Here is a 25,793-nt window from a genome sequence, read left to right on the forward strand (position 1 = left end):
GTCCATAAATCTAAGAGTAAGAGGGGGGTGGAGACCTCTTCTGAACAGTATGTTGCAAGGCTTCCCAAATATGCTCAATAATATTCATGTCTGGGGAGTTTGGTGGTCAGCAGAAGTGTTTAAACACAGAAGAGTGTTCGTGGAGCCACTCTGTAGCAATTCTGGATGTGAGGGGTGTTGCATTGTCCTGCTGGAATTGCCCAAGTCCGTCAGTATGCACAATGAACATGAATGGATGCAGGCGATCAAACAGGATGCTTAGGTACGTGTCACCTGTCAGAGTCTCATCTAGACATATCGAGGCTCCCATATCCCTCCAACTGCCACGCCCCACAGCATTACAGAGCCTCCACCAGCTTGAACAATTCCCTGCTGGATCCATGAGATTGCCTCCATACCTGTACACGTCCGCCCACTCTGTACAATTTGAAATGAGACTTGTCTGACCATGCAGTATGTTTCCAGTCATCAACAGTACAATGTCGGTGTTGACAGGCCCAGGTGAAGCATAAAGCTTTGTGTCATGCAGTCATCAAGGGTACATGAGTGGGCCTTTGGCTCTGAACACCCATATCGATGATTTTTCATTGAATGGTTCGCATGCTGACACTTTTTGATGGTCCAGCATTGAAATCTGCAGCAATTTGTGGAAGGGTTGCACTTCTGTAACATTGAATGATTCTCATCAGTCGTCGTTGGTCCCATTCTTCCAGGTTCTTTTACCAGCTCCAGTGATGTTGCAGATTTGATGTTTTACTGGGATCTTGATATTCACACTACACTCGTGAAACAGTCGTGCGGGAAAATCACCACTTTATCACTACCTCGTAGATGCTCAGTCCCACGCTCGTGCTCATAAATCTTGATAACCTGCCATTATAGCAGCAGTAACAAATCTAACAACTGCGCCATACACTTGTCATCTTATGTACGCATTGTCGACCGCAGCACAGTATTCTGTTTACATATCTCTGTATTTGAATATGCATGCCTGTATCAGTTTCTTTGGCACTTCAGTTTATGTTAACCAGCAGCCCAGTGTTTTCCAGAATAATTAAACAGTTTTTTATAGTTGTCAGAAATTTTTGCCCAAGAAGAATGATACCTTCCCTTAATGCAGTAGTCAGCAGCTCATGGTCTCGCGGTCGCGTTCTCGCTTCCCGAGCACAGAGTCCCGGGTTCGATTCCCAGCGGGGTCAGGGATTTTTCACATGCCTCGTGACAACTGGGTGTTTGTGTTGTCCTCATCATTTCACCATCATTCATGAAAGTGGCGAGGTTGGGCACTGATAACACCACAGTTGAGCACCCCACAAACCAAACATCATCTTAATGCAGTACATAAAAAGGTAAATATCTGTGTTATGGCCCAAGACAGACCTATTGGACACAACCAACCACTATTATCATCCTCCACTTGTGGCATCCTCGGATATGAGATGGAGGGGTTCGTGATCAGTCCACCGCTGTCCCATTCCCCATCCTGTTTCTTGACCTTGGAATTGCTACTGATTGGTTAAGCTGCTCATCAGTTCACCTCTTGAGGCTCATTGCACCCCGTTCCATTCATCCCGCCAAGGAAAACACCCTTCCCATACTGGAAATCAAACCCGGCTCCCCCTACGAGCTGGGGGGTATGTTAGGCTGTGGAGGCAGACAATGCATTAAATATCTGAAACCAAGGAAGTTTGGGGTTTATTGTATATTTTAGAACAGTTACAGTAACTTAGGTGCATCTTATGAGTCCTGAAAGAGTTGTCACACATTGTATTTATTCCACTATTTAACATTTAAGTGCGGTCCTGATTCAAATGGTGTGTCATAAGTACTGTAATCAATAATATTAAATCGCTTCGCTTGTACAAATGCTTTGAATCGCATTTCATTTTATTGATTGTTATGTGCCATCTCTTACCAAAAAAAAAAAAAAGGAATTTCTATAAAACATTTACAATGAAGCTAAATGTGTTCCAGCACCAAAATCTCTGCTTCAAGAAGGAAAATGGACAGACCGCACTTAACAGCTAGAGAACTTTCTGAATGTTTTAAGTAACTCCTAAATTGCTCTGAGCCACACAAAGATTTCTGCCGGAAATTCTCTCAAAAAGCTAGCCAGATTCATAAGCAGCAAATAAAGAGTAAATTGTAGACAAATCAAAAGGCTAAAAAGTAACAAAGTTCATGGTGAAGATGCTGAACTACTGAAATCAGCTGTCAAATTTACCATAAAGGAAGTTCTGTACATCATGCAGAACCTTAGGCAAACCAAGAAAATTATTAAAGAAATAGCAGTTAATGTAGCTTATGGTGTCTCTCAGTGAAGTGTGAATGGATCATTATTGTTTTTTGTGTGTATAAGTGACAAGACAGGCAGCATGAATAGCTGATTGTTTCAAAACCAAGATGTGCAGAAGAAAATCGACATTTAGGCAAAAGACCAGCAAGAGTCCATCAACATAAGGAAATGATAGTAGGTGAAAAAACCTGAGACTGTACAGTGGATATTTGAGTACAGACTTGTATGGGTAATTCCACATTAACTCACCAAGGCATCCCTGCTCGACCATCTCAGATTTTATTAAAAATTTTTATGAACACATGTCCCCAATGAACATTGGTAAATTTTAACATTCATCGAAGCAATACTGGCTGATATATAGTCATTTGACTGACTCCGTGAGTGACATTGTGCAAAGCGAGTGTGAATTTTTTGTTTTTAAAGCTCTTATATCTAGGGCAAAAGTTTGTTGAAAGAAATGAAATTAGGACATCTTTTATATTTTGTGTCTTCTCTTAAGAATAATAAAGAAAAGAATTTTATGAGTGGTATTCAGCCAGAACATATTCTGCAAAATCGCCAAAAAAATTGTCAAATTTTGGCTTCTTATGTCTCGTGGACTAAAGGTATGACAAACGTGAAACTTGGCGTGTAGTAACTGAACAACCCAAGGTTCTCAAATATAAAGTTTCACTTATATATTAGTTTCAATACTAAATAAATTAAACACAAAATAGAAAGAGTATGTAAAAAGGCCAAAAATGCAGTATTTTCATCCTGATTTTTCAAAGAACTGTGTTCTGTAAAACCCTCCAAAGTGGGCTCACTAGAAATACCATGGTTTTATCCACAAAACAGTGTCTGCAACTCTTGGTTTAGTGGCTAGCGTTGCTGCCTCTGGATCACGGAGTTGGGGATTTTCTCTGCTCGGGGATTGGGTGTTTGTGTTGTCATCATCATTTTATCATCATCATCATCATCATCATCATCATTTGTGACAGTGGCTTGATGGGACTGTGAAAAAATTGGGACTTCATATGAGCGCTGATGACCACACAGTTGAGCTCCCCAAAAAGCAAACATTATCATCATCATCCACAAAACAGTGTGTATTTGATTATCTAATACAAGCTAGTAATGCTAGATAATTTGAATCGAAGTTGATCACAAAATTCGTGGCATAAAAATAATTCAAACCTGGTGTTCTACTATATTGTAAATGCATGCTGAACATGAAACTAATACACAATGGTTCGGTAGCACATGGATGTGGAATACAAAGTTTCATTCACATATTGTTTTCCAAAAATAAAAATTCATCAAAAATATTATAAATTCTGTGAAACGGTGAAAATATGGTCTATGTGACACTTCCTTTACAAATACCATTTTCTATGGAATACGAAGTTTCGTTCGCCTATTATTTTCCAAAAAACTAAAGATTCATTGAAAATATGACAGTTTTTGTGAAACGGTGAAAATATGGTATATGTGACACTTCTTTTAGAAATATCATTTTCGATTAAAGCTTCAAAACCAGTCTCATTCGAAAAAATGTTTTAAGCCCCCCAGAACAGTGGGTTCCATTTCCTACATGGGCTAACAATACTTCTTATATTAAAGCAAATTAGCCAGAAAAATCATGCTGCAAACAATGTTTTAACTTTGGATTTTTGTATCTCATTGATGAAAGTCGTGGTAAACAAGAAACTTTGGTTGTAACCACTAAACAACTTCTGGTTTTCCAATGTAAAATATCATTTACATCCAGCTTTCCAAATTTCCACAGAATCAGTTCAAACTTGACTTCTGTAAAAATTGCAGACATAGATCACATTAAATTTGCTTTCCCTAATTGATTTCAAACTAATTACAGTTAGAAAGAGCTTGTTTTCTAGCATCCATAAAATCATGTTCAATTTTCCAATAACTGCTAACAATACTGTGCTCAAACTCTTTGAATCACCTCGAAGAAAATAATTTATTGACAAATAGCCAACACCGATTCAAAAATATTGTTCTTGTGAAACACAGCTAGCTCTTCTTTCTCATGAAGTAATGAGTGCTATTGATAGGGGACATCAAATAAATTCCATGTTTTTAGGTTTCCAGAATGCTTTTGACGCTGTTCCTCAAAAGCGCCTCCCAATTAAATTGCGTGCCAGTGGAGTATCATCTCAGTTTTGTGGCTGGATTCATGATTCCCTGTGTTATTGACTGCAGTGGTCTGTTATTCGCGAGTGTTCTTTGTTGTTCGTCCAAGCCCTACACCTCAGTAGTGTGTTTACATTTTGTGGCGTGCAGTTGCAGCTGTAGCAGTTATAAAGCTAAGTACTGACAAAGCTATTTGTACACTGTTATACAGTTATTAAATTAAGTTTTCAGGGGTGTTGCATGCTGTTTGTGGCGAAATAATGGTTTAATAAACTTTTGGAAATGTTCGCTCACTGTGTTCTTTAGAGTTTTCTTTGCATTGAAGTTGTTTAGTAAATTTCGAACTTTAGTTTTCAGCTGACGTTTCTTATTGTTTCTGGTGAAATATTTCAGTAAAATTTTCATTCAGTGTTTTAACTTCGTTGGGTGTTCCAGTGGCTGATTGAATTTTTGGTTTTGGCTAATAATTTTGTGAAGTTTTGTTGGTATTGGTATTAGCTGTGGTATACTTGTATTAATACAAGTAGTTGCTCTCTTAGTAGACAGAGAATTTCGAGACCATTATTGTTAGTTACGAACTTAGGGGGGAATGCAGTGGGAAAGCCAGTGGGCATTCTAGTGGCAGTTGGCAAGAAGGCAGCTAGGAGGAGGAGGTATTCAGACAGTTATACTTTGTGTATATGCAATAGATTTGACCAACTATTAGAGTTAGGTGGAGAGGAGCCTCTTGTAGCTGTAGGTACAGGAAACATGCAGCAGTCCTCAGCAGTTAGGAGGCCCAGGTCAGTTGCAAAGTCTAACAGCAAGGAGGAGGTTCTGCTGCTAGGTAGTTAGCACGGTAGACGTGTAGGCCAGAAGTTGCAGGAAGTGTTGGGGGATGATTACCAGATCACCAACATTGTGAAGCCTAGTGCAGGGTTGGCTCAGGTGACTGAAAGTGTAGGGGAGTTACATAAGAATTTTATGAAAGAGGATCAGGTAGTGATAGTGAGTGGAGCAGGAAACAGTCTTGATAGGGATGGGGAATATTATGTAGGTGGTGACCTGGCAAAGAGAGCTACTCAAACTGGTGACACTAATGTGCATTTTGTGCAACTGTTTCAGCGTTATGATTGGCCTTATCTTTTAATGTGGCTGTTGGGCGCGTTAACATGGGGTTGCAGAAGGCTCTGGGTGACATTTCAGTGGTGCCAGTTGAGTCTATCAGTAGATCGGATTTCACTAGCCATGGCCTGCACTTCAATAGGTATGGAAAGGGGAGGTTGGCAAAGCTTATAGGTGACAGCGTAGTGAGTGGTGATGGTTGGATCACTTGTGGAAAAATTCCTGTAGTCGTTGGTGTTAGAGCTGCACCCTTTTTAGATTGAAGTCAGCTGATAGGTATACCTGCTTAAAGAAAGTCCCTCTAACTAAGGGCTCACTTTCAGAGGATGTCATGTTTCCAAGCAGAGAAGGAATTAGCATATTTCATCAAAATATAAGAGGTATTAGAGATAAAGTTAGTGAACTGCTTATAGATGTTTACTTTGAAATTATTTGTGTGTCGTAGCACCACTTACATAATTTGACAACTCAGAGGCTTCCTTTACCAGGATACAGATTGGTTGTCTGTTTTTCCAGGCATTACTTGTGGGGTGGGGGAGTGGCCATGTACGTAAAAACAGTATTCCATTTGAGTCCGTAGATGTATCACGGCACTGCACTGAACACACGTGTATTTGAATGTTGTGCAGAGGCAGTTGAATTAAGTGAAACTAAACTTGTAATTGTTGTTGTTTATAGGTCCCCTGACTCTGACTTCAGAGCATCTCTTCTCAAGCTAGAGTCTGTTCTTGATTCATTTTATAGGAAGTGCCAGAAATTAGTTATTTGTGGTGACTTCAATATAAATATTATATATGATGGGGCAAGAAAAAGGATGTTGGCAGATGTCATATGATCTGATGCAGACTGTGTTTTTTCCAACTAGGGTGCAGGGGAACAGTAGCACAGCCATAGACAATATTTTTATTCATGCTTCATTACTAGATGGGTATTCTGTTAGTTAAAGGGTGAATGGCCTTTCAGACCATGATGCACAAATTTTAACACTAAAAGGCTTTTGTACTCAAACAAATGTCACATATAATTACAAACTATGTAGGAAAGTTAATCCAACAGCAATAGAGAGTTTCTTACACCTTGTCAAGAAACAAGAGTGGCAGGATGTTTACAGTGCTGTAACATAGTTGATAAATATAATGATTTCCTTAACACATTTCTTGTGCTCTTCGAGAGTTTCTTTCCATTAGAACCTTCTAAATGGGTACTATCAGTAGTAGGCAGCCCAGTTGGCTGACTAGTAGGATAAGGATATCATGTAGAACAAAGTGGGAATTATATCAAAATGTTTGAAGTAGTCACAATCGAGCAACAGTAGCTCATTACAAACAGTATTGTGAGGTGCTTAAAATGTTATTAGGAAGGCAAAGAGTATGTGGTATGCAAATAGAAAAGCTAATTCACAGGATAAAATTAAAACCATATGGTCGGTTGTGAAGGAAGTGTCTGGTCAGCAGCACAAGGTCGACAATATAAAGTCAGTTCGCAGTAAAAATATTTCTGTTACTGATAAATCAGATATATGAACAGTATTTAAAAATCATTTTCTGATCATTGCTGGTGAATTAAATAACAATTTAGTTTCTGCAGAGACACTCATAACTTTCTTGACAAATGCCTTTCTGAGATTGATGTCTGAAATTCTCCTCTGTGATACAGACAAGGGGGAGACTGAGTCAATAATTAAATCACTGAACACTAAGGACTCTCATTGCTATGATGGAGTGCCTAGCAGAATATTAAAGTACTGTGCCGCAGCCGGCCAGTTTGGCCGAGAGGTTCTAGGCGCTTCAGTCTGGAACCACGCGTTCGCTACGGTCGCAGGTTCGAATCCTGCCTTGGGCATGGATGTGTGTGATGTCCTTAGGTTAGTTAGGTTTAAGTAGCTCTAAGTTCTGGGGGACTGATAACCTTAGATGTTAAGTCCCATAGTGCTCAGAGCCATTTACTGTGCCGCACATGGTAGCACTGTATTTTTCCTGAATGAGTAAAGTACTCAGTGTAAATCCGCTTTATAAAATTGTAGAAAGGGCTAATGTAGACAATTTTAGACCTGTGTCTATGCCATCAGTGTTTGCTAAAGTTATTGAAAAGGCTGTGAATGTAAGGATAATTGATCATGTTATATCACACGATTTGGTATCAAATGTACAGTTCGGCTTTAGAAGTCATTTAACAACTGAAAATGGTATATTCTCTTTTCTCTGTGAGGTACTGGATGGGTTGAAAAAAAGGTTTTGAATGCTAGGTATAGTTTTTGATATAACTAAGGTGTTTTATTGTGTTGATCATGAAGTACTGCTCCAGAAGTTGGACCATTACAGAATACAGGGAGTAGCTCACAATTGGTTCGCCTCTTACTTTAGCAGCAGACAGCAAAAGGTCATTATTCACAATGTTGAGAATGGCTGTGATGTAAGGTCTGAGTGGGGTATGGTTAAGTGGGGGGTGTCCCAGGGATCAGTGTTGGGGCCACTCCTGTTCCTTATTTATATAACTGACATACCCTTTAGTATTATGGGTAACTCTAATAAAATATTTCTGTTTGCTTATGACACTAGCTAGGTAGTAAAGGATATTGTCTGCAGCATTGGCTTGGTTTCAAATAGTGCAGTTCATGACCCAAGTTCATGGCTTGTAGAATATAAACTAACGCTAAATCACAGTAAGACTCAGTTTTTACAGTTTGTAACACACAATTCAACAAAACCTGACATTTTAATTTCACAGAATGGGCATATGATTAGTGAAAGTGAACAGTTCAAATTTCTAGGTGTCCAGATAGATAGTAAGCTGTCGTGGAAAGCCCACATTGAGGATATTGTTCAAAGACTTACTGCTGCCATTTTCACTGTTTGAATGATATCTGAAATGAGTGATCGTTCGACACAAAAATTAGTCTACTTTGCTTATTTTCATTCGCTTATGTCATATGGTATTATATTTTGGGGTAACTCTTCCCATTCTAAAAAGATATTTTTGGCTCAGAAACGGGTGGTTCGGGCAATAAGTGGTGTAAGTTCACGAACCTCTTCTCGACCCATGTTCACAATTCTGGGCATTTTGACATGGCCTCTCAATATATATAGTCCGTACTGTCATTTCTTGTTAACAATATTAGCTTATTCCCAAGAATAAGCAGCTTTCACTCAGTTAATACTCGGCAGAAATCAAACCTGCATTTGGATCGAACTTCCTTAACTCTTGTGCAGAAAGGTGTGCAGTATACTGCTGCATCCATTTTCAATAACTACCACTCAAATTCAAAAATCTTTGCAGTAATCCACATGCTTTCAAATCAAAACTGAAGAGTTTCCTCATGGGTCACTCCTTCTGTTCTGTCAAGGAGTTCCTTGAGAAATTAAGCTGATTCTTGTTATATTGTTGATTGTGTTTACATAAACTTATGGATTGACTTTGTTTGGGTTCATAAACATTTTATTTTTATCTGTTATTACTTTTATGTTGTAATTTCAGGTACTGACACGTTCCATGACCTTGGAAATTTAGTCCTACAGAACTTGACATGTAAATAAAAAATTAAAAAAAGTTCATAGTAATTGACAGAAAGTCGTTGAGTAAAACAAAAGTAATATCTGACATTCCCAAAGGAAGTTTTGTAGGCCCTCTGTTGTTCCTGATCTACATAAATGATTTAGGAGACAATCTGAGCACTCTTCTTAGGAATGTTTGCAGATGATGCCGTTATTTACCCTCATGTAATGTAATCAGATGATCAAAACTAATTGCAAAATGATTTAGCCACAATATCTGTATGGTGCAAAAAGTGGAAATTTACTCCAAATTGTGAGATGTGTGAAGTCATCCACATGAGCACTAAATAGCTTCCGCTTAGAAAATTTTAGTTACACAATAAGTCTCACAAATCCAAAGGCGGTAAACTCAACAAAATATTTAAGGACTACAATTACAAATAACTTAATCTGGAATGATCACACGGGTAGTGTTGTGGGGAAAGCAAACCAAAGACTGTGATTTATTGGAAGAACACTTAGAAAATTGTAACAGGTTTACGAAAGATACTATATACTCTACACTTGTCCACCCTTTTCTGGAGTATTACTGTGCAGTGTGGGATCCACATCAGATAGGATCGACAGAGGACATCAAAAAGTTCAGAGAAAAGCAGCTCATTTTGTATTATCATGAAATAGGAGAGTGAGTGTCACAAATAAGATACACGAATCGGGGTGGCAATCATTAAAGAAACAGGCATTTTCTGCTGCAACAGGACCTTCTCATGCAATTTCAATCACTAACTTTTTCCTCAGAGTGTGAAAATATTTTATTGTTACCCACCTACATAAGGAGAAATTATCATCATAATAAAATAAGAGAAATCAGAGCTCAGACATAAAGTTTTAAGTGTTCATTTTACTTGTGCATTGCTCAAGTGTGGAACAATAAAGAAGTAGCTTGAAAGGAGGTTCAAAGAATCCTCTGCCAGGCACTTAATTGCGAATTGCAGAGTAATCATGTAGATACAGATGTAGAACAATATCTGTAAGTAACAGATGAATCTGAGAGAATGTATCGTGGCAGTGTTGCCCATGTTTTGTTGGATGTGGCTTCTGTTTTTAAATTGACAAGTAATATCTCAATATATTGTATTGGTCCATGGTGACATTGTCACTACCTGTTCCAGAACATGAACTGGTAACTCCATTGTCATAGGGATCACACAGTACCACGAGTAGGTTTCTTCATCCAAGTTCCCAAGCCTCTAATTTGGTTTCTTAATTTACATTTCAAAGCCTTGTGGTGGTACATGTCTGCTTACAAAGCCATTTGCTAAAAATCTTATCTTCAGTTCTCAAATCTGAAAGAGTATCTCACATAGCTGGCAAGCAGATAATAATATCAGTTTTGATTTTAAGCTTCTCAAGATTATATTTTTTGTAATTTTTGAACCACTTTCTGCAGTTGATTTTCTGGAAATTGATACTATCGGTTAGATGATGACATTGAAGGGAAAGAGTGTGGAAATGAGGTGGTGTCCTAGTACCCAACAAGCATCCTGTCTTTTGGGCCAATGAAATGAATGAGCTGGGCTTTGAGGATGCATAAATTTTATCAGGTCATCATTTTGTTTAGTTGATATGTCTGTAATGCTGCCTGTCAACAATTTATTTTCGTATGTAAAGGTAACGGAACAGCCAGGTAACAGATCCATCAGTTTGAGACTTAGCATGGCTGCACATGATACTCTGGCAACATAACTTATTGTGCAATTAGAAACTTTGATAATACCAACAGAGCTCAAGTGAAGTGGTACAAACTGGTGATCATCTCTCATACCAGCACCATGCTGCTTCCTTGCTATCTTATTTCTTGAAACTTTGTACTTCCTTAGATTCCTTGTTTATGTATTTGATGCCATATACATTTTGGTCACAGAAGTTGAATAGATCTAGTGTGAGTAGCCAATCGCTTAGTTGTGCCAATAATCCCATCACATATGGCCGGTGCCAAAAGCCATATACATTTTGGTCACAGAAGTTGAATAGATCTAGTGTGAGTAGCCAATCGCTTAGTTGTGCCAATAATCCCATCACATACGGCCGGTGCCAAAAGTGATCATTTCAATACCAACATTGAAACTGTTTTTGAGGCTACACAGATTGCCAAAATTCTTACAATTTTTGTATTTTGCAGCTAAGACGTCACTGTAATAATTTATTTAAGTGATATTTGTTTGATTTGAGGAAAAGTCAGTCAGTTTTCGAATAAACATGTGTACAGGTACCATATCATGTTGACAGTGATCTCAAATAATGCAGCAACAGACAGTTTGCAACATACCCTCGTTGAGTTAATAAGCTACAAAAGGATGTAATGTAGCTTGCGAATTTTCCCAGTGAAATCCCTGACCCCTGAGCAGTATCTTGAATAACAAACTAATAATTTTTAATAAGTCACTGGAACCTAAATTAAGGAAACAAATTACAGGCTTGGGAACCTGGATGAAGAAACCTGTCCATAGCTGGTATTGCATAACCCGTACGACAATGGGGTTACCTGTTCATGTTCTAGAATGGGCAGTGCTAATGTCACCATGGACAATGTAGTGGTCAATTTAAAAATAGAAACTACATGCAATGAAGCACGGACAACAGGTTCCTGCAATGTAGTCTGCTGCTGTGATACATTCCCCCTCAATTTCATCTGTCATTTTTGGGTAATGTTAGCACACATTGGTAAGTTGAACATAATTTTTTTGATGCTTGAAAACACACTCTTTCCAACAGTGATTAGTATGAAATCAGTTATGGAAAGCAAATTATGGGAAAACAAACTCAATATGATATATATTTGTAATTTTTCTGGAAATGAAGTTAAAATTGATTTTGCAGAAATTTGGAAAGCTGGACATGGATGATATTTTATATTAGAAAACCAAAAATTGCTAAGTGATTATGTCCAAAGTTTCATGTTCATCATGACTTAAATCAATGAGATATAAGAATCCAAAGTTAAAACTTTATTTGCAATGCAATTTTTCTGGCTAGTTTGCTTTAATTTAAGTAGCATTATTAGCCCATGTTGGAAAAAAAACTCACTGTTCTGGGGCCTTAAAACACATTGTTTTGAATGAGACTGGTTTTGAAGCTTTAATAGAAAATGGTATTTGTAAAAGAAGTGTCACATATATCATATTTTTGCCATTTCACAAAAATCATCATAGTTTCAACAAATTTGTAGATTTTTGGAAAATAACAGGCGCACGAAACTTTGTATTTCAGATCTTTATGCTACCAAGCTACTGCACATTACGTTTTATGTTCAGCATGTGTTTAAAGAGATACAAGAATACAAAGTTTTAATTATATATGCTGTGATTTTTATACCCAAGTTTGATTCAATTTATCTAGCATTGTTAGCCACATTGGGTAATCAAATTAATAATTTGTAGTTCACACCATGGTCTTTCTAAGCAGCTCAGCTTTGGAGGGTTTTATAGAGCATAGTTATTTGCAAAATCAGGTCAAAATACCACATTTTTGGCCTTTTTACGAAAACTTCAGTTTTGCACTTAATTCGTTCAGTATTGGACAGCAGTACATAAATGAAACTGAATATGTAAGAACCTTGTCTTGTTAGGTTACTACATGCCAAGTTTCACTGTAATCATACCTTTAATCCCCGAGACATATGAAAGCCAAAATTTGACATTTTTTCGGGCAATTTTGCTTGAAATTTTCCGGCTGGGTATCACTCATAAAATTCTTTTCTTTATTGTTCTTAAGAGAATACAAGAAATGTACAATATGGGCAAATTTCATTTCTTTCAACCAACTGTTGCCCAAGATATAACAGGTCAAAGGCACCAGAAATTCCTGTTCTCTCTGCGCAATGTCATGCATGGGATCAAACAAGAATAAACTGTACCTCTATTCTTCCAAGAAACATATCTTGCTGGTCCTGAACATCTATAACAACAGAAGTTAGTTCACAGAGGATGGTTCTCAGTCTACCAGTTCCAGCCTACTGCTTGGACACTTTTAAAACTACATGGATAGTTTTCAAAATTGTGTGTTTCAATTATTGTTTGATAATCTATTATATGAGGAGTCTTTGCATCACTACACTCATTAAGCAGATTAACAAGAAGCATAGGGTTTACATTTTTAGGAAATGCTCTTTTGTTCATGTTCACCTCTCTACTCCTAAATCTTTTTGTGTGTGTTTCTTATAGGTTATGGACATAGTGCTTCATTGCTTAGATCCAGGCCATCTAAAGACAAACCGCCTGAATGACATATTCCCTGCAGTATGTCGCTTCAATCAAGTTAGCCACTGTCCAAATACACGGCGTATTGCAGTTGGCGCAAAAGGTGGACAAGTAGCTTTGTATGAACTACGTTCCAATAAATGTCAGGTAAGATGGTTGCTGTTTCCTAAATGTAGTTGATGCATTGTGCGCTTTAGAGAGAGAGAGAGAGAGAGAGAGAGAGAGAGAGAGAGAGAGAGAGAGAGGGGGAGGGGGGGGGGGGGTTCATGGAATTCTATAGTATTTAAGGAAATGTATAGATAAAGTGATACTCCATTACAGCATTTTGGAAGTGTGTAAAGCCAGTTTTGTTTCATCAATTCTGAATATGAATTGTATAAGAGGAAGAAAGATTTACATGAAGTACAAAATATGTTCCAAAATGAAACTCAGAAAAGTCTGAAAGAAAAACTATTCAAAAAGTCTGTTACCATGGGAAATCTAAGAGATTGGGCACTCTTGAATTCCAAGTGATATGAACGTTACTGGTTTCCAGGCTTCTTTGATCCGGTTAAACAGATACAGGAAATTGTATGTAAAAGGAAGTTGCAAAATTGTGAAGTGTACCTCAAGTAAATCTTTGGAGGAAATATTATCAATAGGTTATACGATAGAGAAATTTGTAGCTAGTGTGAAGACGAAGCTTCTTGTTAGCCTCTAAAATGCGGTGTATAAAGCCAGTCAGGTTTTGTGCAAGAATTGTTTGCAAACTGCAGTATATCATTTCGAGTGAAAAAAAGTCTGAGTCGCATGTGTAGTTGATGAATGCTATGACACATTGTTATACAACATTGCCAGTGATAAGTATAATTGCATTACTGTTTCCACAGCTTTATATCTGTCTTCAGTAACATCAAGCCAAATTAGGACGTAAATTAAAAAAAAACAAAGACTCTTTACTTGTAAAAATCTTGGAATCGACATAGCAAAAACAGGAAAAATGGGAAAGAATAATTTTCAATATTAAATCTAAAATGTCTTCTCATCATCTGCAGAAAATAATTTGTTGCTTTTGTTGGTCTCTTGTCCTGGACGTAATGACACCTCTACCTTTAGAATGCTGATGAAAAGAAATTCAGATTCCACCCAAGACGGATAGTGTGATTAAGCCCCTCAATAAAAAAATTTTGAACAGTGTAAAACACTTTTCAGAAAATGTTCAGGCTATATAATTTTTGATAGCTCTTGTCATTTCATGTTTATCAGAAGAACAGTACTGTTAAACTTCAGTCGTTTCTGCATTGTCAGTTTGTGTCACCACATTTTACTAATTCGATCAAGTATGCCTGGTACGGAGCACAATATGCAGAACAATGTCATGACCATTTCTTACTGAGATCTATTGCTGCCTAAATAAAACTAGTAATGATTGTGAAGTGTCTGAATGCATTAATTTTTCCTTTATCAGGTGTGCCTGGTGTAAGAAAAATTTTTTTCCGTCATCCAATAAACAATTTGGATTTTTGTAATGACTACAGGAAGTAAACATGGAACAGATTCATTTTTAGTAAAATGTACTTTACTCAAAAATTATTATAAGAACTGTGCTGGGGGAATTTTTATGAAACATTTAATGTCAAAAAATTAAAATCCTGCTTATGGAAGACATTTGTAATGTATCATAATACACTTCTTGATTTTCTTTCCTCTGCTAGTCACTTGTGTAATAATTACATGTCGACATTGAGGTCATTAGAGACTGAGCACAAGCTCAGATTGTGTCAAGGATGGGGAAGGAAATTGGCCATTTCTTTTCAAAGGAACCATCCTGGCATTTGCCTGGAATGATTTAGGGAGACCATGGAACACCTGAATTTGGATGGGTGGATGCTGGTTTGAATCATTGTCCACCCAAAGAAGAGTCCAGTGTGCTAACCACGGCACCACTTCGCTCGGTTTTAGCTGTCAATATGAATGGCAAGTTATACAAAACATTAATGATTTACGACATTTTTGGTACGATTTAAGTACTTAAAATTCATGTATTTGCACTTTGGACTTCGCACTATATGGCACTACATCTGCGTCTCATGGCTGTGTCTGCTTATTCAATGATTCGTGCTCTAGGCAGGAAGGGCTGTGCAAACTGTTGTTATAACCAGTTCGTTGTGTGACGAAAAAGAGTAACTTTAACATATTTTTAAAAATACTTGTAGTGCACAAGATAAAATTTTGACAGTGCATTTCATTCAGTGTATTCTTCCTGCATGAAAGATTTCGACTGTCGGATTGGACCATTTCCTTGTAAGAGTTTCAGAGATGTTAAACATGTGGAAGCCTAGATGATATTAAAAAGTTTCAAAAATTTTACCTTGTTATAGAACCACACTGTCAGGTTATAATTTGTAAAATAGTTACTGGCAAGTATTAAAATGTTACACAGCCATTGTCCAGTAAGAGCACATGACTTTATGCTATGTATGCACTTATTACTAGTAGCTGTGAACAGACTTAGTTAAAAGTTTTGTTTCAGTGGAGCGATATTTGGCACATAATCTGTTATATAAAACAAATTAAAAAGGTATAAAGAATGAGATAGTGAGTGTAAAGTAATCTATATATATAAGTTGGACTTCCATAAAATATTAACATGTCAAGTAATTGATATGAAATTATTTTATGTGCTAAGGAGTGTGATAACACAAGATCTTATTACTGGTGAAGGTCAGTGGGGAAGAAATGAGACAAATATTTCATTGTCCTGGAAGTCCATCACTAGATGATGATGTAGAAATTGACAGAGGTCATATACTGGGTGAACATTAATAAAACTGACAAACTGTAGGGACAGATTCTTGACTGGAAATGGGGCGAAAAAAGATCATATGTGCATGTGTCCGTAAATGAATCATTGCCACACTAGATGGTGCTCATGAATGAAAGTTCCTTTGACCGTGCACCATGTGTTCCTTGTGCGTAACAGGGTGTGCAGTTCACACAGCATACTGTAAGCAGCAAGGTGGTCGATTATTCATGTTGGGCACAAGCCGAGATGGTGTTTGTGTATGGTCATGCAGATGCTAACTTTATAGAGTTAGCATATTATGTAGAACCCGGTCCTCCAGATCTGGTGTAAACACAGTCTGTCGCCTCCCTGCACATTTGTCTGTTTGAAAGGACCCATGATCACACAAATGCCCAAAAAGGGCTTGTAAAGTTGTGTGATGTGGTTGGTGTCTGTGAGGGTACTTGTTTTGGTATAACTGTGCTGCCTGTCGACCATTTCCATCTGCTTGGCTATACACAACCACCACCTCGGCTTGTTCCTGACACGAATACCAGTCCATTCTGCTACTTACAGTATGTCGCATCAATCGCACAGCTTTCAACACACAAGGAACTTCCATTAATCAGCGCCATCTACCGTGGCAACGATGCATTCCCGGATATAGGTTCATAGGATCTTTCTTCCTCCATTTCCAGTCAGGAGTCCATCCCGTCAGTTTTATTAACAATCACCTTGTGTAGAGTACTGGAAAATTTCATTATGGTGTGAAATGTACCTACCTGTAATTTCTTATTTGCATTCAGTGTCTCACCAGTGGAAGTTCTGTGAATTACTGAAAACTGGTTTTAAGGTAACGTCTCCAATAACGTAGGCAAAACAACTTTTAATTAATTTTACTTGTTCCATATTCATTGTTGCTATTGACAATGTGATGACCAATTTCAGCCCATCCGTAAAATTTTGGTCACACGCAGGCACTTCCAACATCCTACTATTTAGTGTAACAGTGTCCATCTATTCACAGTGCAAATTTATAATAGAGTTCTGACAGAGAAACAACATAACTTTAACTGCAGTTTACAGAGTCAGTGAACACAGATATAAGACACAAATACACAGACGTTCATAATGTTTACAGGAGGAGGTGCCCAGATGGAAGCTTATTGACTGATTACTTTAGAGAAGTTAACAAGAAGTAGTGCAGGTTCCTGCTTGATGACACAGTACATGATTCTCACAGATGTGCTGATCGTAGGAAGATGGCAATGAACTTCCATGGAAATATTAATTATGTATGAACTCGTACAGATCTTGTTACATACTTCTTACATGATTGCCAAATTTTTCTACATGATGTGATTGAGTGATTACCAGGAACTGACTTCCTCGTAGATGTTACTCATGTTACTCCTGGCAGCAGTCTGAAGATTTCTGGGAGGGGAGAGGTACTTATAAACTGGCATAATGATATTTCGGAATCTTGGAAACTACACATTTGTTAATAAATCTGTATGGTTCAAATTTATGAGAGAGGAAGGGCTGTATGTTCAGTCAGTAATTTGGTTTACACAATTAGTGGTTAATTAACAAAATACACTGCTGGCCACCGTAAATGCAACACCAAGAAAGACAAGAGGTAGCACAACAAAATTTATTTTGTAGATAACATGTTGACCAAGTATCAAATGATTACGTTTACAGACGTCTGTGACATGTGGTTCCTGCTAGAATCAGTAGCCAGAGTAGCCGCCATTGTTGGAGATCACCGCTGCCACACATCTCGGCATTGAGTCAGAGAGACGTTGGATGTGTTCCTGGGGTACAGCAGCCCAAGCAGCTTCCACACGTTGCCAAAGATCATCTGGTGTGGCAGCTGGGGATGTAATCTGGGTCACTCGTTGAGCAACCATGGAACACATGTTTTCTATCAGCGAAAGATCCGGAGAGCGAGCCGGACAGGGAAGCAATTCAATCTGGTTATTGACGAAGAACCTTTGGACAATGCGTGCCACGTGTGGTCGCGCATTATCCTGTTGAAATATGGCTGTGGCCGAGCCCTGAAGGTAAGGAAGGACAACTGGCTCCAGCACCTCGGATATGTAGCGCCGGCTATTTAAAGTACCGGCAATGCGTACTAGAGGCGTGCGAGAGTAATATCCAATACCGCCCCATACCATAATACCCGGTGCAAGACCAGTGTGGCGGTGCATAATGCAGCTGTCCAGCATCCTCTCTCCACGGTGTCTCCACACTCGAATCCGACCATCGTGGTGCTGCAGACAGAAGCGTGCCTCGTCAGTAAAGACAACGTCATTCCATTCTGCCGTCCACATCCGTCTGTCATCACACCATTGGCGACGGAGACATCTGTGGTTCTGCGTCAATGGTAGACGAAGCAATGGACTTCTTGCGGACAGACCACTCTGCTGTAAACGGCGTCGAATGGTACGCGCAAACACTGGATGATGCGTTACAGACGCAATGTGCTGTGCTATGGTTTGGGATGTCACTGAGCGATCCGTCACTGCGATGCGCACAATTTGCCTACCAGCACGTGCAGTGGTGCACCGAGGTGAATGCGATCGACCACGTCGGTCCGTCGTACCCTCCTGCATCCAACGGTCACATATCCGCATTACAGTTGTTTGGTTTCGTCCAACACGACTAGCGATTTCTCTGTATGGTAATCCACAATCTCGGTAAGCCACTATCCTTCCTCTGTCGAACTCGGATACTTGATCAAAAGATGTTGGCTGTTGTCTACGAGGCATAACAGATCGTCTTGTGAAACAACCACAAGGTAAACACACGTGCCAAATGTACACTCGTCGAAATCGCCAAGCCTTAAATGGCGCTATGAGGTGGCGCCACAGGCGTGCGTGATGTGCGTCTGTGCTGAAATTCTAATCAGTTGCACATCTCATCGCTGCAAACTCATGGTGTAAATTTCACTTGATTCGGATGCTTCCTTCAGGGTGTTGCATTTACGGTGGCCAGCAGTGTATAAAGATTTACAGGACTTTTTATGTAACTACATTGCGCACTGTTAATTACCTGTTATGGGTATGGTAGACAGATTTGAAATTATGTTAAATTGTGTAAATGGTTAATGGATGGCTTATTGTCAGATTTGTGTCATTATACCTGTTTAACACCCCAAAGGCAACAGCAATTTTGGGTGTGTCTGAACTTTATTTATCATTGTCTTGCAAGTCAATTAGTTTCATAAAAATTGAAACATGTTACAGAAAAGTCTGGATCCGATTATTTTAGAAAGTTCACTGCCTTTTGGTGTCTTAGTTTAAAATTGGAAAAGAATTTAAAATCCCTGAATCACTTAACTCCTACACGATTCTCCATGCAGCACAGTTCGTGACATTGCTCTCTCTCTAGGAGAAAAAGCAACACGATGGCTCGAGCACTCTGGGTCTAGATCTTGTCCACAGTCTTCTATATGAGAGCACTAGCAGATCCTTGTGGTTTTGCCTGGTGTCATGTCCTCTTCACTATGAGGAGCATCGAAAGTAGCTCCTTACTTTAAAGCTTCAAGATCACTGAGTGGGCCTTCAGTTTCCTTGAATTGGGAGTCCCTATTGTCAGTCTCCACCTCTGAACTTCAGTAGTGTTTCATGTGGAGGACATGAATAATGTCTCTGCATTTTTGTCTTTGTGAAGAAGGGTCATAATCCTCAACTTCATAGTGACATCCAGACAAGCAACAAATATTGATACAGCCCAAATTAGGGTGCAGAAACCCATACAAACTCTGAGACTGTATATCACTGGCCAGTGCTTGCTGTTGTAGTGCTCTTAGCGCTTCTCCTGAATGTCAAGGCTCCATATGAGAGCCGGCTGTCTTGCTTGATTGGTGCAGGTGATGAGGTGTTTCACATAATCATCCTGAGTATCGTCTAGATGAAATGGGAACAGTGTATCCACTGACATTTCAGCCTCATGACTGTGAAGCAGAAAGGATGATACCAAAAAATGGGGTGAATAGAAACAAAATTTCCAGAAAAGTGCTATGGTACTGCGTTTGGAGGCAAATGAGAATATCATTCAAAGATTTGTTTTTCTATGTTGGTAGTGAACCTAACGAGGAAATTATGAATTTCCAAATTGGTGATACTGTCAGCTGATATTTTGTTTATTCTATGATAAACATCATATGTGATGGTGAATTTGCTAAGTACCAGTGTAAGTTGTGTTGTTTTAATTTAAGTACTTGAAAAGCAAATTTGCAATTCCATTTAATTAATCAAAAGTTCAGTTTTAAAGTATGCTTTAGTTGTGACTTGTGTTTCAGCTAATTGAAAACATAGCGTTATGCTTTTGGAATTTTTGGGGTGATTAGAAACAGTTAATTGCCTGTGTTGCTTCAGGAGAAGACTAACAATTTAATGGAGATGAAGATCCACATGGCACAGTTCCTAACCCAGTAGATTATACTGTGATCAGAGTACATGGAAAAAGTAGGCAGTTTTTAGACTGTATGCATGAAAATTTATTTTATACAAAAATCAAGGCCGATTAAACAACGATTAAACATTTTTAGTGGAGAAGACAATGTTTGGAAGCTCTCCATTACTTCTGGAGAGTACCTAAGACTTTGTATATTCAAAGACATGATCATTTCTAAAGTTGATATCAGTGACTTAATTTATTAAGAAAGAAACCAAGTTCATCAGTTCAGTGTTATAAAACATAATTACTGACATAAACCCATTTGTTTGGAAAATAGAATAAAAATCACAGTTCGTGCAAAATTCTTATTTCTTTACTGAATAACACTTTTTTTAACCAGATAAATTTTGTTTCTCATCTCCTAGAACCACAACTGATTTTGACATGTTACTATTCACCCAATCAACCAATGCAACAACAAAAAGTTTAACATTACTGTTTCCATTCACCCCCCTCTCTGGGGTGATAGAAACATAATTTTTTTTGCCCCCCCCCCCCTCCCCCCCCCATGTTATAGAACAGAGCTAGGTTCTAGAACTAATTGTAAGTTTAAGGTAAGGCACAGCATATAATCCAGTATAATTTTAATTTTAATTTCTCTTTTTAAAATTATCAAGTTTGTCTTTTAAAGTTGAAAACTGCTTCTATTCACCCCATTTTATGGTTTGAAGCCCGTATTAGCCTGTTCGTGTAAATGTTACAAAGGGTAGTTTTGTATCCCAAGTGCTCCGTTTGATATAATTGTACATTGAGAGAATATCTGACAGTGTCTTATTGAAGCATTCTTTCAGGCCATTTGTATGTGGGGGATACGCAGTAGTCATCCAGTGGTAATCGCAATGTGAAATTACCTCTGACAGTAGTCTCGACTAGAAAACTTATAACATAATCAGAGATCGTCACATGGGGTGCTCCATGCTTCAAGATGCTGTATTCTACAAGGAACCTTGCAGTTTCCTGAGCTTTTTCAGTCATCGCAGCTTTGTTGACAGTGTAGTAGGTGAGCTAGTCATCAATTCCTATTTGTTGACTGTAGGAACCCCCCCAAGAGGTCAATTTCAGTCTGGTGGAATGGTACTGTTGCAGGCAGAATCGGTATCAGATGCAACAGAGCTAACTGCAGCATTGCTGGCATTCCTTGCATTGGCTCACACAATGTCTAATTGGTTGGTAGAAACCAGGGAAGTGATACCCGTGTCTGAGAATGGTGATCTTTCTAATCGGTGAATGGTTTGCCAAATACAGCTAGAACATGTCGATGGCCCAAAAAACTGCAAGATACTCTTTCTCAGTTGTAGAGTGCTTACTGACATACTTTCAGAGTACTTTGGAAGCACAAACTATCACCTCTTTAGCACCTTTTCTGAAATTGTAGTAGAACGGCTTCAACCCAAAACAACTAACATCAATGTGAAGTTTTGTCTCAGCTTTCACGTCATACAATACTAGGACTGGAGTTGCTGTTAAAACCTCCTTAAGGATAAGGGAAGATCTTTCTTATGCCTCATTCAAGGAAAATTTGGCCTCTCCCAGCAGTAGTTCTTGCAAGGATTGTGATTTGGTACAAAGTCCTTTATTATGAATCGCTGGTTGTATGAGAACATTCTGAGAAAACCTCTCACATCACAAATGTGCTGAGGAGTCAGAAAATATGCAACTGTTGATATTTTCTCTGGATTGGGACAGAATCCATTGCCATTAACTATTTTAGTTATGTCATCCAGCTGTCAAAGAAAAATCGTCCAAAGGTGTTGAAACAAGTTCCCATCATACATTTTAAGTTAGTTGGAGCATTAGATAGTTCAAACTGCATAACTATGAACTCTTAGAGGCTGTCATGAGTTATAAAGACAGTCTTTTCCCTGTCAGTCTTGTCTCAAAAATACTTTGTTCTTTTAAGCAGTCTAGGGTGCCAACAATATGCAGCAGTGAGTAGAGACAGCTGTCTTCGTGATTTTGTTCAGTCATCATTAGTTGATGCAGAAACCCCATGTGCCATCCTCCTCCTTCGTGAGGATCACTGAAGAGTACCATGGGCTCTCTTAAGTTTCACTCATGAGTGCTGTTTCACTCTTGGATGATTCCCAGTGTTGCTACAGTGTTTTACCATTGGCTGTTTGTTCAATCTCATCTCCACTACAGATTCGACTTTACAGGAGGAGGAGCCCCCGAGTCGAGTAGCACCGAGACGGGTTGACTGTCGATAATGTCAGTGAGATTTCCTGACATCTTGATAACTGCTGTCCATGGAGATTTTTCATCTGTGGCACCCTTACATGATCTCCTTGTTTAGTATTTCAGAATTCAGTATCTATGCGAGCAGCTGGTATGTCTGTACAATGAGGGGGAGCAGCTGCAGTATGTTGGGGAGCAAACTCATCCAGGGTATGATAATGGTCTCACAGAATGGTCTCACAGTTTAGCTATAATCATTTGCAACTGACTGGCATGAGGAGGACTGTTGTGATGTCAGAAACTGTGCTTCTTTCTCTGCAGTAGCGTACTACATGTCCAATGCATCCAGAGTGTAAGCACACTGGCATGTTGGCCTCTGTCCACCAAATGTCTATTTTTTCTGTGGGGCTTTATACTTGGCTGAGGTGTCAGTTATGTCAAGTGTTAGTCAGATGCCAGGTTGTCATTTGACAGCTACTGCATAAGTCTGAATTGACAGAGTCCATTCTGCTTGACATGTTCAACTGGAGGTGGATATTGGTGCTAAAGATCAATACACCTCTGTTTCCTCATTCTCTATTAACTCGACGTTCATTGCTGCTCTGTCTTGCTTATTGGCCTGACAGTTCTGGTTGCCATGAACTGTTGTATTTCTTCTCGTACTTGTTAGTGGGTGAGACAGATGTGGTGGTGGTGGTGGTGGTGGTGGTGGTGGTGGTCTTCTTCTTCTTCTTCTTCTTCTTCTTCTTCTTCTTCCTCCTCCTCCACGACTGCCTTAAGGGCCACTTTCAGTTGTCAGACAGAATTATTTCATCCATTTCTTTTCTGTTGCATTTCCTCAGTGCACTGCTGCCACCTGAAGAACTCCTTGGTTCTTATGACATCAATAACTAAAAGAGCCTGGTACATATTTTATGTGATTCCTTTCATAAGGTGTGAGATTTTGTTATGTTCTGTTATATTTGGACACACAATGTGGCATAGAATCCAGACATTCTGTATGTACGACTGTGTCATTTCCTCATGATGTTGCCCTGCCTTTAAATTGTTCTCACACTAAGTGGACTTGTTGCTGATTGTCCTCTCTCTCTCTCTCTCTCTCTCCCTCTCTCCCTCTCCCTCTCCCTCTCCCTCTCCTAGAATTTGTCCCAGCTGTCAGCCTTCTCTCCATTGTTCTTGAACCACCGATGGACTGTGTCATCCAAGTAATAGTATACATTTGTCAAACCCATCATGTCATCCCACTTCTTGTATTTGACAGCTCAGTCAAATACTTTGTCATTTCATCAGGTCATGACCAGTGGCTCCAGATAACACTGAGATGGGTGCTGGATGTGCAGCTGACATGTTGCTATTTTGGAGTCCACTGGTTTTCTTAATATACAGACAAACAATGCTCTGTTTGTATTCTGATCTCTAACAGTGTGGGCGACAGCTTTTGTGTTGCCTAATTGGAGCCATGATGATATAGATGTTTTAAAGTACCCATTGTCTCCAGAAAATGACATCATGTCTTCACTACAATAAAGTCAAAATCAAGAAGCAGGGTCATCATTGAAGTTCAATTTGTAGCACGAAAGCATTTTTATTATGAGCACCAATAGACAGAAAAGAGGACTGAGCTACTGAATTGAGAGTGCTACTGTTTATACAAAGCTCTAATATTCCAGAATATACAAACACAACATAATTTGAGAACCTGCCAGATATGATGAATACTTAATAACAAATAATTTCTGGTGGTCGGGTTTGAGCTGGTGATCAGCAACACGCCGGTCAGCAACGCTAACTACTGCGTCACACTGCCTGCAACACAGCTCACGGCAAATTGTACATGATACTGTGACACATACTTCTAGAAGAGTACCTTGTATTAGGCTCAAGGTTCTGCATAAATTACACTATAAAACAAGACAAGGAAGAAGGCTCTATCCAAGAAGAAAGATTTCAGGACTTCAGATATCTAGACATGTTAACCACTCCATGAAAGAAAGAGTTATGCATGATAAAAATTGAAAGATGGGGGTAATTTGTGTTGAGTATACTAGAAATAGATCCCTGAAGAATACTGTTAACAATTTTAGAGCCAAAAAGAAAAAAGTTTTCAGAACCAGGTGAGATTCCTTTCAAACTAATGCATGCCTTAATTGATCAAATAGAGTTGTATCTCTGTGAACTGTAGAAGTGCCACATGTAAGGAAAAAACTACACCTAAGAAAAATAATTAAGTGGTGATTATTAATAAAGGGCAGGTCAAGGTACCCAAATCCTATATACTCATTTGTCTCATAAATGTTCAGGGTAAGATATTTGATAATCTGTTTGACATAATATTGCCAAACTGTGGGGTACCACATTCTGTGTGCCCTGACCAGTATGGCTATAGCAGAGGAAGATCAGCAGAAGATCCAATAAATAAGGGTATCTTACTGGCAATGGACAACACTACAAATCTAGCCATAACAATTTGTAATGTACTCGTATGTGTATTTGAAAGCTTCCGGTCACTGGTATTCTTCAGCTGACCGAGTCGGAGTGTTCAGAGGTGCTGTACTACTGCCCAAGGCACTATTGCCATGGAAGACAGCCAGTGTCGAACCTTTGCCATGGAAGACACCCAGTGTCAAACCAGAGTTTGGGGTGTAGCATGGAGCCCATACTATAAAATTTACTGGACAGTGGTAACATTAGTGGAGCAGTGCTATTAAGCTATTCTCTGTAAGCTGCGACTCAAGAAGAATTGTCAAAGACAGTTGTAGTGCTTAGATTGCACCCTTTAAGTTTGTGTAACTACTCCAAATTCATTGTCAAAGCGTTAAGCTAACGTTAGCATCACAAAAAATGTTGTACCCTTTGTCAGTTGGCAAGTTGTCAAGACATCCTGTTATAAGTTGCTGATGTGATGATTACATCAAGTATAGTAATGAGATATCTATGTGTGTTCGTATAGGAATGCTGTAACTTCCCATGGCATATAGGATAAGCAAGCAGAAAAAGGGAAAGACAGTGCATCAAATTATTAAAATTACAATGGGACAGTTTCAACTCTCCTAAAAGCTGTTGGCTAAACCGACAGTCTACATTTAATGCCCAGAATGAAC

General features: G+C 38.8%; 1 protein-coding gene across 4 annotated transcripts in view; it reads left to right on the forward strand.

Moving 5' to 3' along the window:
* Positions 1-25,793, forward strand: part of LOC124721190 (WD repeat-containing protein 7) — a 375,749-nt gene that overhangs the window by 332,970 nt on the left and 16,986 nt on the right. For all 4 annotated transcript variants that reach the window (XM_047246033.1, XM_047246035.1, XM_047246034.1 and 1 more), the window contains one exon: positions 13,251-13,433. In XM_047246033.1, the coding sequence (XP_047101989.1) occupies positions 13,251-13,433 (183 nt within the window). The remainder of the gene's footprint in view (positions 1-13,250; positions 13,434-25,793) is intronic.

The sequence above is a fragment of the Schistocerca piceifrons genome, chromosome X, assembly GCF_021461385.2.
Source record: "Schistocerca piceifrons isolate TAMUIC-IGC-003096 chromosome X, iqSchPice1.1, whole genome shotgun sequence".
Taxonomy (NCBI): domain Eukaryota; kingdom Metazoa; phylum Arthropoda; class Insecta; order Orthoptera; family Acrididae; genus Schistocerca; species Schistocerca piceifrons.